At 50.5% G+C, this 15665-nt stretch overlaps 1 protein-coding gene across 1 annotated transcript; it reads left to right on the top strand.

The window, feature by feature from the left end:
* Positions 1–1558: 1558 nt before the first annotated feature.
* On the top strand, positions 1559–9220 carry LOC123354499 (receptor-type guanylate cyclase gcy-22-like). Its single transcript, XM_044996617.1, has 7 exons — positions 1559–2092; positions 4014–4148; positions 5702–5876; positions 6348–6446; positions 7621–7712; positions 8603–8740; positions 8891–9220. Exons 1-7 carry the CDS (start codon positions 1559–1561, stop codon positions 9218–9220), a joined length of 1503 nt encoding a protein of 500 aa, XP_044852552.1.
* Positions 9221–15665: the final 6445 nt, after the last annotated feature.

The following is a 15665-nucleotide window of genomic DNA, read 5'->3' as shown; positions in this document are numbered from 1 at the left end:
CTTACAACAAACCAAGCAAAGGATTCATAGATTCTAGGACTGGAAGGGACCTCGAGAGGTCATCGAGTCCAGTCCCCTGCTCTCATGGCAGGACCAAATACTGTCTGGAGAAACAAAACAGTCTCCTCACTGGAACAAATGGGAACCCCTCCAGCTCCCCAATATCTGTATCAAGGGCCGGCTCCCGTGCCCATAGAAGTAACTGGCAAAGCTCCCGTTGATATCCCATTGATCAGTTCCCAACCTGCTTCTCGGTTTGATCAGAGCCATTCAAGTAACAGATGATGAAGGACTGATTACAGGTCCTGTTCTGTGTTACTGATCACTCTGCCATAGAATGGCTTGAGCATGGATGAGCCCAGCCGTATGGATGAGAATCGCACAATATTTACAAGTACTATTTTTAAATAAAAGCACCAACTATCTAGTTCACTTATTCACCAGCGTGGGGACAACTGGGGAACATTCATCCAAAGGTCTACATGTCCTAAAGGTTTCACACATTTTAGCACAAATGATTCTACAATTCACACAAAAAATGAATTCTCCCGTTTACCATGTTTCAGTCATCCCGAGCCAGATCCAAAGCATCTTCTCCTGGACTTCAATGGGACTTGGATCAGACCACCAATGAAGGAGCAAAACCAAATACCATGTGACTTAGGTGACCAATCCTAAAATACGTGAAGCCAGGACAGTCTCTATGTGTTCTGTGCTGCACAGAGCAGGCTGAGAGAGCTAAACAATCCACACCACTAAGTTTCCATTTCAAGCAGCCATATGGAGTAAGGCAGGGTAAAAAATAAAAAATGTTAATAACCTTTGAAAAATTCTCAGATGATGCACGTCCCCTTGTGCTCTCCATTTAACACATGCAAGTTCTGAAGTGTCTCCAATTCTGCTAATATATTTCCAGTAAGTGGAAGAATTGTTCCAATGATCCAATTCCTTCTTCTCTCTCTCTCTCTCTTTCTCTCCTAGATGCTTTCCCAACTCAACCTCTGGAGGTAGCAGAACAGTCCAGAGGATTTTGGCAGCGTGCATGGTCTCCCTGTTTACCCTCCTAGGAGCCATCTCTTTTGATTTAAGCAGTAGTTTTGAAATGTGGAGAAACACAGAAAAAGCCCTTCAGGAATTTTCCTCTTGTGAGAATCTTTTGGCTTTTCGCCTTATAGTTCTCCTCCAGGAAGAAAGACATCTCTGCTGTTGGGATCAACCAGCTAGGAGGAATGGATCTTGGCATGCTCAACTACTGGAAAGGTTAAACTCTCTCTGCCAAGAGACTGAAGCGACATTATACAGCAAGAACCACCAATGCAAGGAAGAGAAAGGATCTGCCTGTCGGATTTACATCACTAAAATGAGACAAAGATTAAATAACACCTGGGATGTTGTTGAGCCTGGTGTGGTGTTGTCTGGAGTTATCTCAGAATTGCTGGAGGCTTTTGATAGCCCCAGTGAGGACCTCATAACTGTGAGATCCAACCCTGACTGGGCAGATGTGATGTCCCTTAGACTCATACTTAGAATAAAGGAAGTCATCCTCCGAGCTCATGAGATGCCCAAGGCATCACCACCACCTAGAAGCTTGCAATCAGCATGGCAGCCGATCACCACCATTCTGAATTATGCCATCTTCACATCAGAGAACGTACAGACGTGCTGGATGGAGAACGTGAACCTGTCACGCTATTTCACTCACTATGAAGGCATTTCTCTTTTCATCCCATTCCTGGGCTCATCCCCACCAATTCCCAGCAGAGGCCTGGCCAAGGAACTCAATTATGTACAGAGCTGTTTATTACAGAAAGGGCACGAAAAACTCCATAGGAAGTCTAAGGAAATTGTCTCCACAATTAGCCTTAAGATCACACTACTGGTGATAGCCTGCCTCATCTACCCCATAGTCCTGGTGTCCTTTAAGCAAATGACAGATTGGATCCAGAATTATGCCAGGAGCCTTAAGGAAAGGACAGAAGACTTGAAGAGGGAGAGGCGGCTGGCTGAGGACCTCCTGCACCAGATGTTGCCAAAATCTGTGGCAAAGCAGCTGAGGAAACACAAACATGTTCAGGCAGAAAACTATGACCAGGTAAGTCGATAACGTGTAGTGTGACTAGCAGAGTCACAGCCGCCTGGATGGAAAGGTATTATGGATATGACTTTATTTTAAAGAGTTTCTACCTGGTTTCCATTGTTGTGCGTGTGATTCTGCATCCACCGTTAACTGTGGGTGAAAATCCAACCAATATATGCTTTATAAACGGATTTGCAGAATTGGCTGGTGCAAAAAGAAAGGCTGGTTTTTAAAAGTCCAGCTCTAACTATCAAAGGCCTTGCTTCTATAAACTGTTCTGTTTGGGCTTAAGAGACCACACACTTGGGTCGGCTTGCAGGATGAAGTCCTAAATCTGAAGAGAACCACCATGGCAGAATGGGCCAAAATCTGCCTTCAGTTACACCTCTGTAGCTGCACATCAGTGGGGTTGCCTGGATGTAACTGAAAGCAGAATTTGGACCAGAAGCTTTGACAGAAGGACAACAGGACCAGACTAAGTCTTGGTTGCTATTGCACTGAAGTCAATAGGGTTACAGGGATATAACCAAGGACCAAGTTTGGCCAGGATCTCCTTTCTCAGTAACATCAGATAGCACCACGTGTTCTTTTACTAATTCTGCATTTATGCAGCTGGCTGAGGGCTGGAGCTGGGAGAACACCACAAATGTAATTTGCCTTGGCCATGTCTATAATCATATCTCAGCCAGACTAGCTAAGTGTGTGTCGTTCATTCCATCCTTCTCAGTCATTTCCCCCAATCAGTTTTTGTTGATTTTCTCGGAGCTCTATTCAGTTTGTCAAAATGAGTTCAAGGAGATCAGCCAGAGGATTTCCCCTACCTCATGCACATGTCTGCTACACAAAGCCAGCTAGTGGGACATTTATACTGTCTGCATTGCCGAGCCCACAACAAAGATCATCAGCCTACAGAAATCCTGTCTACTGGACACTCCTTTACTTTCAGCCAAGACACAAAAACTGAATATTTGCATTTAATTTCTAGGTGTCATTACCCAAATAATAACCTATAATTAGATAATTACATATAATTAACCATAGCTGTGCCATCAAAAGCAGCTAAACCAAGGCAGAGGGGGTTTAAAATAAACCATCTGGCATTATAATTGCTACTAACATAAAACAAACAAACAAAAAGCCCTAACCATCAATTGCAATTTAAGGAACTGACACTGATCAGGTGCTAGCCCAGGATAGTGAATTATTTGTCAAGGCCACTAACACACATTTTCTTTTTCATGGCAGTTGTGAAGGGTTGTTTTTAAAATGTATCTTCCCTTCTCAGTAAGTTCTTTGATTAACAAGAATAGGGAAAAACAGGCTTTATGTGAAGGGAAAAAATGCCCAGTTATTATTATTTCCTCATGTGAACAAAACACAATCTTGAGATTTTGTTTTTGAACCTGTGCAGATACTTGAATTCAGTCATCGCCACAATTTGAATAATGAAACAAAAATAGGCCCCAGCTGTGGAAGGGGCCTGCTCACCAAGCTGAAACCTTAGTACATCCTGTTTTAAAACTTCCTGCTAGTAAAAGTAATTTAAGTTGATACAAATGAAGAATCTTGGAAATCAATGGCCCGATCCCGCATCCCTTTTCCAGGCAGGCAGTTCTATTAAAGTCTTTGAAATAAAGCTTCAGTAGTGCATACGCCGTGTGCTGGTCCTTCACACAGAGGTGCATTTCACTCGGCATACAGGAGTTTCAGCACCTTTGCTCATCATTAGGTTTGGGAAAATTTGGGTCCTGGTCCCAGAACCATTATTCTGGTAAATCAGCCTTATGCCTTCCAATGGGACTACCTCGCTAAGCGGGGACTGCAGGATCAGGTCCTTGTTTGTAGTTTTTAATCAATGTAAGACACACACAGACTTCAAAAGCTCTGCCACCTTCCCTGCAACCTTAGCTTCATGCCACCCATCTCCCTCTGCCAGGTGACTATCTTTTTCTCTGACATCGTGGGGTTCACTAGCATCGCTGCCTCCTGCACCCCCCTGCAAGTTGTCGAGATGCTCAACAACCTCTACAACTGCTTTGACACCAGGATCGAGTCCTATGATGTTTACAAGGTGAGTGAAATTCTTTGGTGGGGGTGGAGGCGGGGGCTGGGTGCCACGGATCTTCTCATTCGCTGTCTGGGAGAGGGGATCTGGCACCTCTCCAGCTGCTCGGTTGCAACAAATGCTGCTGTTGCTTCCACTAATTCTCTCCCACAGGAACCTTCTGCTCCCTGTACCTGGACTATTGTGGAGAAGGGAGAAGCTCTCTGTAAATTCAGGGGGGCAGCAGATGTTAAACATATGTAGAAATTGTACATGTGTGAATCAACCACTAGACCAAGGCAGAGGGGTAGGGGGGGTGCATGTGGGGGGGCACGGCTAGAGGAGGAGAGGAGAGAAGGTTCCTCCCCCACACCCCAAAAACTCCCACCAGTGGAGGAGGAACCCTCTCTCCTCTCCAGGAAGAGACTTCACGATTCAGCTCCCGCTAGCCCTAACCCACAGGACATCCCCGGCCTTTGAGGGGCCAGCAAAGATCTAGTATTAAGATAAACTTGCAGACAAAGTGAACACCCAGTTGCTGGAGCTAAGGAACAAACTAGGTACATACCGGCCTTGTTCAAGCTGCGGAGGGATCCCATCTCTCACTGAGGGCCGGGAGTATTTTTTCCCCTTTCCCTCAGAGGCAGCCAGGCCTCTTATAAACTCCTGATTAGGCAACAAGGGTCACCTGCCCTGATCAAGCCAGGTTCAGCAAGACAGCCAGAGGCTGCTTACCCAGCCCTAACCCCCAGGGACCCCAGCAGAGCTGATTAGGGGCTGGCATTTGGGAATTTAACCCTTAATCCACGAGCCTGGCTGGGAGTTGTAGCTTTAGTCCAGTGGCTCTCAACCTTTCCAGGCTACTGGACCCCTTGCAGGAGGCTGATTTGGCTTGCGTACCCCCAAGTTTCACCCCACTTAAAAGCTACTTGCTTACAAAATCAGCCATAAAAATACAGAAGTGTCACAGATCCCTATGACTGAAAAGTTGCTTATTTTCTCATTTTTACCATATGATTATAAAATAAATCCATTGGGATATAAATATTGTGCTTACCTTTCAGTGGATGGTATAACTAGCAGTATAAACAAGTCACTGTATGAAATTTTACTTCGTACTGACTTCGCTAGCGCTTTTTATGTCGCCTGTTGTAAAACTAGGCAGATCTCTAGATGAGTTGATGTACCCCCCGGAAGACCTCTGCGCACCCCCAGGGATACACGTACCCCTGGTTGAGAACCACTGCTTTAATCCACGCTCTGAAGAGTCTGTCCCAGTGCCTCCGCCTAGGATAATGGGGCTCCCCCACAGCGGGATAAGTAGTGCAAGGAATGTCCCCCAAAGCTTCCACACCTCTTCACAGCACAGGGGAACACTTAATACCAGCTGCCTGGCAGGACAGGGTGTGACTCTAAAACACCCTCCTGCAGGGAATATCCATCCAGTTGGCCAGTGGGTGGGTGCTACAGGTAACCTGTTCTTTCCTGATCCCTGAATCCAGAGCCCACATGTCTCTTTAAGAGGGAGGTTTGGCACGACTGGCACCAGCAGTTCAATGATGCTTGTCCCTTCCCACCAGATAGAGACCATCGGCGATGCCTACATGGTAGTGAGTGGCCTGCCGGAGAGGAACGGCGAGAAGCATGCTGATGAGATTGCCAAAATGTCTCTGGACTTGGTGGCTGCGGTCCGACAGGTCCCGATCCCCCACATGCCAACGGGCAGGCTGCAGCTGCGGGCTGGGATCCACACAGGTGTGTAGACGGCTACCAGAGAACAAAACCAGGAGAGAGAGGCAGCAGTCAAGTGATTTGAGGACAGGGTGGGGACAGGAATTGGGGCTTCTCGGTTGCATTTCCAGCTCAGCCACTCACTCCTTGTATGATCCTGAGATGGTCACGTCTCTGTGCCTTAGTTTCTCCCTCTGCCAAGGGAGGATAAGGATTCTTGCCTACATCACAGGGGTGCTCAAACGCTTAATTAATATTGGCAAAGTGCTTTGAGCCCCTCCGATGTCACATCAGTACAAAGTATTAATAGCTGGCCAAGTCCTGAAGTCCTTACTCAAGCAAGGCCCTGAGGGCCTGCAACTCCCATTGACTTCAGAGGGGCAGAAACGAGATGCCCAAGAAGAGACAAAAACTGGCACCTGCATCTCACTTTTCTCTGGCATTTCTGCTGGGCCTCTCTCAACCCTGGACTCTCTCTGCCTTGCATTTCTGCAGGCCCCTGCGTGGCTGGCGTTGTTGGGTACAAAATGCCCCGTTACTGCCTCTTCGGGGACACGGTGAACACGGCTTCTCGCATGGAGTCCACCAGCCTGCGTAAGTGTTTCAGGTGCTTCCCTTTCCCCCCCGTCAGTCCCGTCTCCCCCAGCGCTCATTCAGCAAACAGGCTCAGGGCTGTGGTTCAGGGCATGGCGGTACCATGATGATTGACTCATCAGAAATACCCAGCGTATCCGTCCTGCCCACTGCCCACGTCAGCACAACGGCAGGGGTTAAGTGCGCAAGGGACTGAGGTTTCTCTGGGGCTGGTGAATGAACTCCCATAGGCTCTAAGAACCATTTCAAGCATCACCACTTGGCATTCAGACACACACGCACAATTTTCCCATTGGATAGAAAAGAGAAAAAGAGAAACCGTGACACCTGACAAACGCTAGTATGTCACTTACGGTGCTCCGGGAAGGTACTCAGATGCTACGGCGTGATACAAGAACCTGACCAGAATAGGACCCATAGCCATAGGTGCCAACTCTGTAGGTGCTCCTTGGCTCAAGCACCCCTGGAAAAAAAAATAGGGGGTGCGCAGCACCCACCAGCTGTTGGGTGGGCCGGGACTGGCTACTGATCAGCTGTTCAGCGGCAGGGGCTCAGAGGAGGGCAGAGAGGAGCCACCAGTGGATGGGTGGGCGGGAAGCCTTGGGGAAGGGGGCGGAGCAGGGGCAGGAAGAGGCAGAACGAGGACGGGGCCTCATGAGAAGGTGCGGAGGGGGACAGGGCTTTGGGCGGAGCCAGGGTGGAGCATCCATCGGGGAAAATAAAAGTCAGTGCCTGTGCCCATAGCAGAGAAGGGCAGCAGCTGTCCGAGGCAAGCTAAGCACCTGCTTTTAAGGAGAGGTAGGAACTTTGATATGAAAGTAACAGGTCCCTCGGAAATACCACGGATACAAAGGCGATGGCCCTGTTATTGCGCTGTGCATTACTGGCTGCAGCCGCCGCCGTGTACGCACCATCTCCTCTGCTCTAACAACGCCCAAACTCTCCATCGGTCTTGCACTCACTGTGGTGCACAGTTCTCCCCTCAACCCTCCATTCTCCAAGACTTACAAAATCCTTAGCTGCACATAGCTAGTCCCATTGATTTTCAAACCGGCTGAATCCCATGCAGTGCTGAAAAGACAGGGCCAGGCGGACACGGAAGCAGGAGGAACAGGGTTCCTGCTAGGGGGCGGTCTGGCGCCAGGCACTTCTAATGCTCTCTACTGACCTGTAGCTCAGAAGATACACATCAGCTCTGCGACGTACCACGCTCTGCTCACGGATGACGCCTATGAAATCGAGCTGAGAGGGGAAATTGAAATCAAGGTAACCGTCTCCTGTAACAAAGCAATTTAATAGGACAGGGGAAGAAACAGAAAACAGATCTCCCCCAGCTGTATAGGAAGAGGTGCTGGTGAGTTAGTAGGGGACACTCAGCCCTTTGAGGAACTCTTGATGTCCTGTCATGGTTTTAGGGGTTACTCTGCTGTTAGGAGTGCTGCCTTTTGGCTAAGACATGACACTGAAAGGTCCCTGTCCTCCTGCCCGGATGATCACGTCCTGACACTTTTCACATAAGAGTAGGGCTCTTAACTGTGGTTTTCAGGCCCAGGTCCAACGGCTGACCTAAGTTGCCCCTGCCAACGTAACCAGATGGGGCAATTCACGGCTCCTCATCTGTGGTAGCGTGTCGCTCTGTCATGTTAAAGGTGTGTGCTGTGAAACATGGGTGCTGGATCTGACCCACACAGCTTCATTGGCAGGGGTGGGGCTGGTAGGATCCCTGCGTATACAGTTTGTAAATGACGTATGAATAGAAGAGCATCGTCATGACATAGAATGATGCTGCCAGTTCCCCCCTGCAAGTCCCTTATCTGAGCTGATCCTTTCCCTGCACTCCAAAGCCATCCCAGCAGCTTGACACTGCTGCTTCCTTTAGTCCAGAAGAGCTCTGAAGCTACAGCTGTCTGGAACCTGAGCACGTGAGAAATATGCCCCTTCTGCTGTGGCACGAGCACCTCAAGTCTGTGCAGCGTATGAAATCTTTCCACGAGCACAATCATTTCCTCCGGAGAGGAGAGGAGAAAGACCCTCTGAGTGTCAAGCCCCATGCACTGACAACGCAAATCGTAGGCCTGCCCACAGCAGTAGTTCCCTGCGCTGATCGTAGCCAGTGGCAATGGGTTTTGTTCTGCTCTCTCCCCATTTTTGCCCAGGGCAAAGGCAAAATGAAAACCTACTGGCTCCTTGGGAACAAGAACTACAGCGTCCAAAATGACAGCCTGGTCTGTCACTGGAATCCAGCCATCTCCAGGAAAAAGAAGATGGAGACCAGTCTGCTGTCTGCCCGACAAGTAAGGGGCAGAGTGTTCTGGTCGGTGGGAGGTCTGAATGGTGATCGGCCGAGATAAATGGGGCTCTTGGATCTTTCTTTTTCCTCTTGGTCATTGGGAGGCCCCTGCAGTGTATAGATGATAACTCCAGTGTTCCCTTGTGTTTGATAGTCTAGTACAGGTACCGTGGGTGCAGTGCTGAGCGAGAGAAGCACCTTAGCATCGCAGGATGGGACCGGCTCAGCCAGCCACACCAGAGTAACCTCTGACCTGGCTTGGACATCTGGGAGTTCTATCAGCGAGGCAGGCCGGGAGCCGAAGAACGGATCTCATCACAGCTACCCACAGAGTCTCAAGAATAACATTGTTCCCCTGGGCTCTCCAGTGTCTGGGCAAGGGGACAACAGTGCTCGTCTGGACCAAGGGGAGTATCTCGGAGACTATGGGAATGGATTGCTGGAAAAAAATGGGTTTCTCCCAGGGTTTGTGGATGAGATGTGACAGGATGGGATGTGGCCCATGATGAGGGAATGGACTTTCCCCAGACACCGTCATTTGCTATTAAAGCACCTCATCTTTTGTATTTAGCAATAATTCTGGCTTCCGATTAACAAGGGAAGCCGGCCAGCGGTAGGATCTAAAATTGGAGTAGAAATAGGGAAAGTGTTTTTCGTCTAACCCAGGAGACATTGTGATGCTACAGCTGGGGACCCTGTCACTAACGGGAGAGCGATCACATCAGATACTTCTCTGTTACTCCAGATTTAAAACAGCGTAACCCCTTTCACTTCAGTCATGTTATTCTGGTGTTATTCCAGTGTAACAAAGCAGACAATATCCCTAGGAGTCCAGAAACTTGGCTAACGGACTAGGGAAGTCAGCATGCACAGTGTGTCAGGGAATGTGGAAATACACCTCTTTAATTCTAGTGTCTTTCTGGGCCAGGCCTATGTGAGACAAAGGGCTTGTGACGGGTGCTCAAGTCTCCTTTTCTCTAACTCCCTGCAGCAATCCATCTTCCCAGCTCTGCCCCAGAGCAGAGGAAAACCCCACCCCACCTTGCCTCTCCCAAATCTCTGGCTAGGCCTTGGGGGAGTCCGTTTATAACTGAGCAGTGAGATGTGGCTGCAGCTCAGCTAACATTGCGAGGGGAGGCTAGTGCCCGCTGGTGAGAGTTTAGCTTGGTTTTTTCCTTCTGTGGGATTTATGCACCATGTTACTGGTGAGCAAGTGGGAACAACTTCCTCTCCAGCATCTGGAGAAATCAGGGCATGCTAAGCCATCGGCCGCTCCCTGGCTACAGCAGCCATTAGTCACCCTCCTCTCCACATGCCTCTCTCAGCCACAGGTCTCTTAAAGAATCACAATGAACAGGAGCTGAGGCAAGTACTGTAGCAAAGGGAATCCGCAGTTCTGGGCTCACTGCAGGGAGGTGGGACAGGAAGTCAAGGCCCCAGGGTGGTCTCAGGAGCAGAAGTCCCATATTTGGGTGGCAGACAGGATTGGGGGGAGGGATAGCTCAGTGGTTTGAGCATTGGCCTGCTAAACCCAGGGTTGTGAGTTCAATCCTTGAGGGGGCCACTTAGGATCTGGGGCAAAAAATCAGTACTTGGTCTTGCTAGTGAAGGCAGGGGGCTGGACTCAATGACCTGTCAAGGTCCCTTCCAGTTCTAGGAGATAGGTATATCTCCAATTATTAAATTAAATTGGGAAGCTGCACCCTGTCTTCAGTTCTCTGTTGTCAGAACAGACGTGGTTTCATGCACCTCAGATCCATTTGGTCTGTGTTGTCTTGCTGTAAGGCCGTCCCAGTTCCCTGGCTACTAATGGGGACTGAGGAACATCAAAGCGATGCTGCTGAGGTTCTCTCCTCACAGGCTGAAAGTCTGCAGCAGTCCCATCAAGCAACCCGACCAGGTCACTGCAGGGAGCGTATGTATGTCAAGCTACGGAAAACCTCCTAAATCGCTGAGTGAGGTGCTGTGGGAAATGGATGCCCTGCATGGAGACTGCAAAGGTGGAATGCTTCAGCCAGTGCTCAGCAGAGGTGATGCGGGTTAAAGCAGAAGAGGGGGACTGCAGCAGACGCTGCGGAAAAGTCACCACTTTCGAGCCAGAGAAAGCAAATGCCACAGGTGCAAAAGGAGCAGCCATAAAAGGAGAGGGAGAGAGGCAGCTGGTTATGCAGGGCGGCGGGAGCTGGAGGAGCACCTCGCTGTCTGTGATTGTTATGAAAATCCTGGGTCGAGATCAGAAACAAGTTATTTGCATGGAAAAGGAGTCTGTTCAGATCTTCCCCGGCTTCGGTGAGGATTTTCATTTAGAAAACTGCAGAAAATGGCCCCGTCTCCATGATGACAGGCAGCGATTAGTGTCATTAGTGCAACCGGCTTTGGTTCAGCTCTGAACAAGCCCAGCCGTGGTCTGCTTCTGCCACAGACAGGAAGGGCCAGTGTGGACTGGGTCTGTGCTGCTCCACAATTAGCGGAGTGGTGAAAGGGTAGCTGGGCTCCAGGGGATTTGGGGGTGGAGGTGGGGGCTGTGCTTGAAATGCACCAAGGCTGGTGCTGGGTGAGGCTTGGGGTTGTGTTCCAGCAGGCTGGGTCCTCAGCTGAGGCTGACTCTTAGCAGGGCAGGCCCTGGTCTGTGCAAGCCGGGGACTCAGCTTGATTAGAATGAGCTCTTTTGCCTGCATTATGCCTCGGTGGTAGCTGGACCCATGACTGCTCCATGGCTGTCTGGGCTGGAGCAAAGTCTGTGGTTGGAATGAGAGGCACAAAGGGGTGAGAGGCATAGACAGCCCTCTCCCCTTGCCTAGCTACCTGTCTCTGAGCAGGTCTGCCTCCTGGGTGGATGCGGAGTTTTAGGCAAGGCCCCTGTCACCCTGACAGTGACAAACATTGTTTGGAACTCGGATCCAAATGTCTGTGGCTGCACTCAGCACCGTAAATCCAAAGGTCAATGCAAGTCTCCTGCTGTCGCCTACAAGAGGGGCATTCAATGAAATTGCAACGATTTTCTGTCTGTCATAATACGGCATGCTGGGGGCTCAGGACTCTGGTCTTCCAACGACGGGAGATTTTGCATCAGCTGGTGTGGCTGTGCCATTAAATCAGAGGCGGGAAGCGTTTGGTTTCAAGAGAAGGACCCCGGTTATTCATGGTGGGGAAGCCGCTCTGCATTTGCACAGACACAAATGTCCATTCATGTACATTTGCACTCTCCTGTCTTCTGAGAGGCACACTAATGTCAAATGGCACTCGGATTCATATCCAGCATTATGGTCACACAAAGTAGACTTGCTAATAAAGCTTAGCACTTCTCTGCCTGTATAACTAGTTAATCCTCACAGCCTCCCTCTGAGTTAGGGACGTCTCTGTGCCCATTTTGCAGGGAAAGTCTTTTTGTTGTTTTCTTGTACCATGCATAGCACACTGAGGACCCTGGTTGAGGTCCCTAGGTACTACAGATAATTAATACTACTACAACACATGGGGAAAACTGAGGCAGAGAAAGGTTAAGTGATTTGCCCAGGTCTACACAGTAAACCAGTGTCAGGGCTGGGATTAGGAATTGGGAGCTCCTCCCTCCCAGCCCTAAGCTCAGACCACTAGCCTTCACCCCTCTCTTTAACAGGATAGTGAGTGGAAAAAACAGCAGAGCTTTAAATTTCATGAGAATCATGTGTCCTTAACTGGGATTTGCTTAGCCAGCCATGGTAGAACATGTAAAAAACCCCAATGGATCTGGGATCTCTCCTCTGCAACCTCCATAGGATGGGGATATGTGGCTAGGATGAGTCTAATTGGTTGCTGGATTTCAGTCCAGACAAAGACATCTAGGAGAGTTACCATTTGATGTTTAACTCTGGTAATGTGTGACTAAGGAACATGGGTGTGCTTGTGTGTGTACAGCCTCCTCCGTCCCTTCAACGTACTTCATCATGGCCTGTGAGCCCAGAGCTTCACATCTCAGCTCCTCGAGGCCTGGCCAGCCAGCCCTGCCTGCCCCCTCACTGCTGCCGTCGCTGAAAACTATGGAAGGCAGGACCCAGAGCGGACACCGTCCTGGCTGGAGGGGAACCTCTCAGCACACCAGCATGTGGAACCTCTGCCTCCGCTCCGGGGCTCCAGTATTTTAGCCAGCTTGTGCAGATGCTAATTCTCATGTGCCAGCAGTTCCCTAACGGGTCCGGGGGCTCTCGTGCAGCTGTGTCACAGAGCGCCCAGGAGATGTCACTACAGGCTTGGCTGAGGTGCCCCGGCCCTGGCTATGAGCAGCGCTAACCATCCAGCAAAGCCGGGGAGGTGGCCCAAGGAGGGTGATTTCAGTGCATTTTGCTATCAGCCACATGGGAACCTTCTCCTTTTCCAGCTGCTGAAAGTCAAAGGGGAAGAGAGGGTCTGCCTTAGAGCATGAATCCCCTTAGCAAGGAGGAGACACCAAAATTCTCTGCTCCCGTTACCAACTCCATGCGTTCAAAACCCAGCAGTCAAGCCCCGGAAAATCACCACTGGTTTAAAAAATAATCTTTTAAAAATTAATACATTGTAGGGTTCCTTTTATCTGCCCTCTGTTTGGTTCAGCATTTGGGAGTCAAGTTTTCTCTGCAAGCACCCGGGCTAGAATTGTACTTTTTTAAAGAAAAAAAAAGAAGAAACCACCAGAGATTCCCATGGAATCACATGACTCGAGGAGCTGAGGCTGAAGAGAAACACCAGCTACCTCGAGACTCACGGTGCAATCACGAGAGCTGGCAACGCTGCCGGGAAGTTCCGGGGAATAAACCTACCCAGCGCCACCGCCCGATGCGGCTGTAAAGCATTTCCCATGTAAATATTGCTGGGCTGCATTAATCAGACCTTTAGGGAGTCACCGAGCCAATGGAGGCAGGCATGGGAGTGCAGAACAGAGCAGAATTTGTCCTGCTGTTTTACCTTCAGCATTTTCTCTCCCCCCCAACTTCCCTCTGTCCCAGTCTCTCCTCCCCATCTCCTTTACCTGTCCTTGGCCCTCTCCCTTCCATCTCTTCCCATTAGCCTGCGAATCCAAACTCTGGTCTAGCCTAGAGGAACAATCCAAGGCGCTGGAGGACAAAGCCTCTGCTTTTAATTAGCGGGCGGGGACACAAACCTATCTGGCCACTTCAGGAGTCCAAGGCAGACAAAGGCCCTTGGAGGGGGCTAAAAAAGAGCAGGGAAGAGGGAGGGAGGGAGGGGGTGCAGGGACTCAGCCCCAGAAGAGCGTGTGTGGGGCTAAGCCGGGCTTAGCTGAGTTTTAGGTAAGACAGCTATAGCCGTCGACTTTCTGTTGTGCTAATACCTCTTTGCTCGTGGGACGCAAGAGAGGCAGTATTGCCTAGAAGATAGGGCACTGGACGGGGATTCCGTAGAGCTGGGTTCTGTTCCTGGCTCTGGCCTGCTGGGATCCAAGCCAGGCCTGCTGAGCAATCACAGTTGACACCAGGGTGCTGCATCCCACGGCCCCAGTCTGGAGAGTGGGCAGATCAAGGGACAGGTGAAAACCAGAGCCTAGCACCTGGAGGGGCACCCTTGGAGACTGGAGGGGGCTCAAAGGGATGGATAGCTTTGAACCGTGCCAGGGATTCACCAGGGAGCTAATGTATTGTGCATGCAACGTAAATCTGCTCACTGGGCCAGCTTCAGAGACGGAGCTCACAGCCTGAGCAAACAGAGCAGTATTTCCTGGTCTCCATCCAGATTTCCCCTCCCACACTGTTGTGCAGCGTTTTGTACACAAATTGTTCACCCGGCTGCTGCCCTCCACCCAAGAGGTGGCTGCATGTCAGAGGCACAGTATGTACGGAGCTTGTGAAGCACTTTACAATGCAAGGTGCTGGATCAGGGTGGCAGCATCCTACGCAAAACAGCTGCAGCACATCTGGGACTCAGCTCAAATGCCAAGCCATCCGCTCCCCCAAGCCAGGAATGCATCTAGCACCTGGAGCTGTGACTGATACCACTGCTCCTCCAATTTCCCAGGTCTGCTCCCTCTCTTCCCAGCAAACTCCTCTCCCATCCCACTTCCCTTTTTTTGGGAGAAGAGACCTGGCTTCTTACGCCACTGGTGGCTGTGCCTGGCCCACCAAGCAAGCAGCTGATCCCAGCGTGCTCCCTCGAGGTTTTCCGGATAAGCGGGTGGGGCAGCTCCCTCAGGCATCATCCAGCATGAATGGGCGCTGACATCATTCCCCCTCCTGGGTTAGGCTTGCTCATTTCAGTCCTTATTGAGCCTGATAACGGGAGGTGTTTGTGCGAAAACATCCCAGAAACCCTGCCTGGCTCCGGAGTGGGAGCTGGATGAGATTTCACCAGCGGGGCTGTTCTGGATACGTGCTCTCTGACAGAGGGACGTCTCCCCAGGCGGAGAGGGAAAGAGCCTATGTTCTACCACGCTTCAGGGACAGCGAGCCGGGCTCCGGTTATGAGCCCTCCGTTAAACTCACTCAGCGCTTGTCCTGCTCTTACTTAGGCCCTAGGTTGGAGCTTTCCAAGGAGCCCAAGTGAGTTGGATACCCCAGTCCCATGGGAATAGGATGGGAGTTGGGCACTTCATCCTCCTAGGCTGTGTTGAAAAATCCCAGCCTGGTTCCTTTAGTGGGGTTCAGAGGCTCACTGAATGGGGGGGCAAAGGGATAGGAAGAGGAGATGGGTGGGGGCTCTGCAGGGGAAGCCGAGACCCCGGGCAGCCAGCTCCAGGCTGGGAAGGACGGGCCTGGAGGTTCTGTTTCTCTTTCCAAGGGTAGCTGCCCCTGGCCCCAGCCCAATCAACCCGGTTCCTACCTGCTCCCCAGCCTGATCCTAAGTACTGCAGCAGCCATTCTGGGGCCTGCTCCATCCCTGACATGGGCGCAGAGTTTACAGGGAATCTTGGTTCCCAGAACGTGCAATGGAACTACGCCCATAGAGCAGCCTCCTCCATGTAT

The sequence above is a fragment of the Mauremys mutica genome, chromosome 21, assembly GCF_020497125.1.
Source record: "Mauremys mutica isolate MM-2020 ecotype Southern chromosome 21, ASM2049712v1, whole genome shotgun sequence".
NCBI classification, from domain to species: Eukaryota; Metazoa; Chordata; order Testudines; family Geoemydidae; genus Mauremys; species Mauremys mutica.
The sequence above is the reverse complement of the archived record's forward strand: the minus strand, read 5'-3'. Positions and strand labels throughout refer to the sequence as shown.

Bases quoted from the DNA above. Each gene is read 5' to 3' on its own strand.
- LOC123354499 (XM_044996617.1), top strand. From the start codon at position 1,559: ATGCCCAAGGCATCACCACCACCTAGAAGCTTGCAATCAGCATGGCAG. The intron at 5,877-6,347 runs GTGTGTAGACGG...GCATTTCTGCAG, and splicing joins GCGGGCTGGGATCCACACAG to GCCCCTGCGTGGCTGGCGTT. The intron at 6,447-7,620 runs GTAAGTGTTTCA...ACTGACCTGTAG, and splicing joins CATGGAGTCCACCAGCCTGC to CTCAGAAGATACACATCAGC.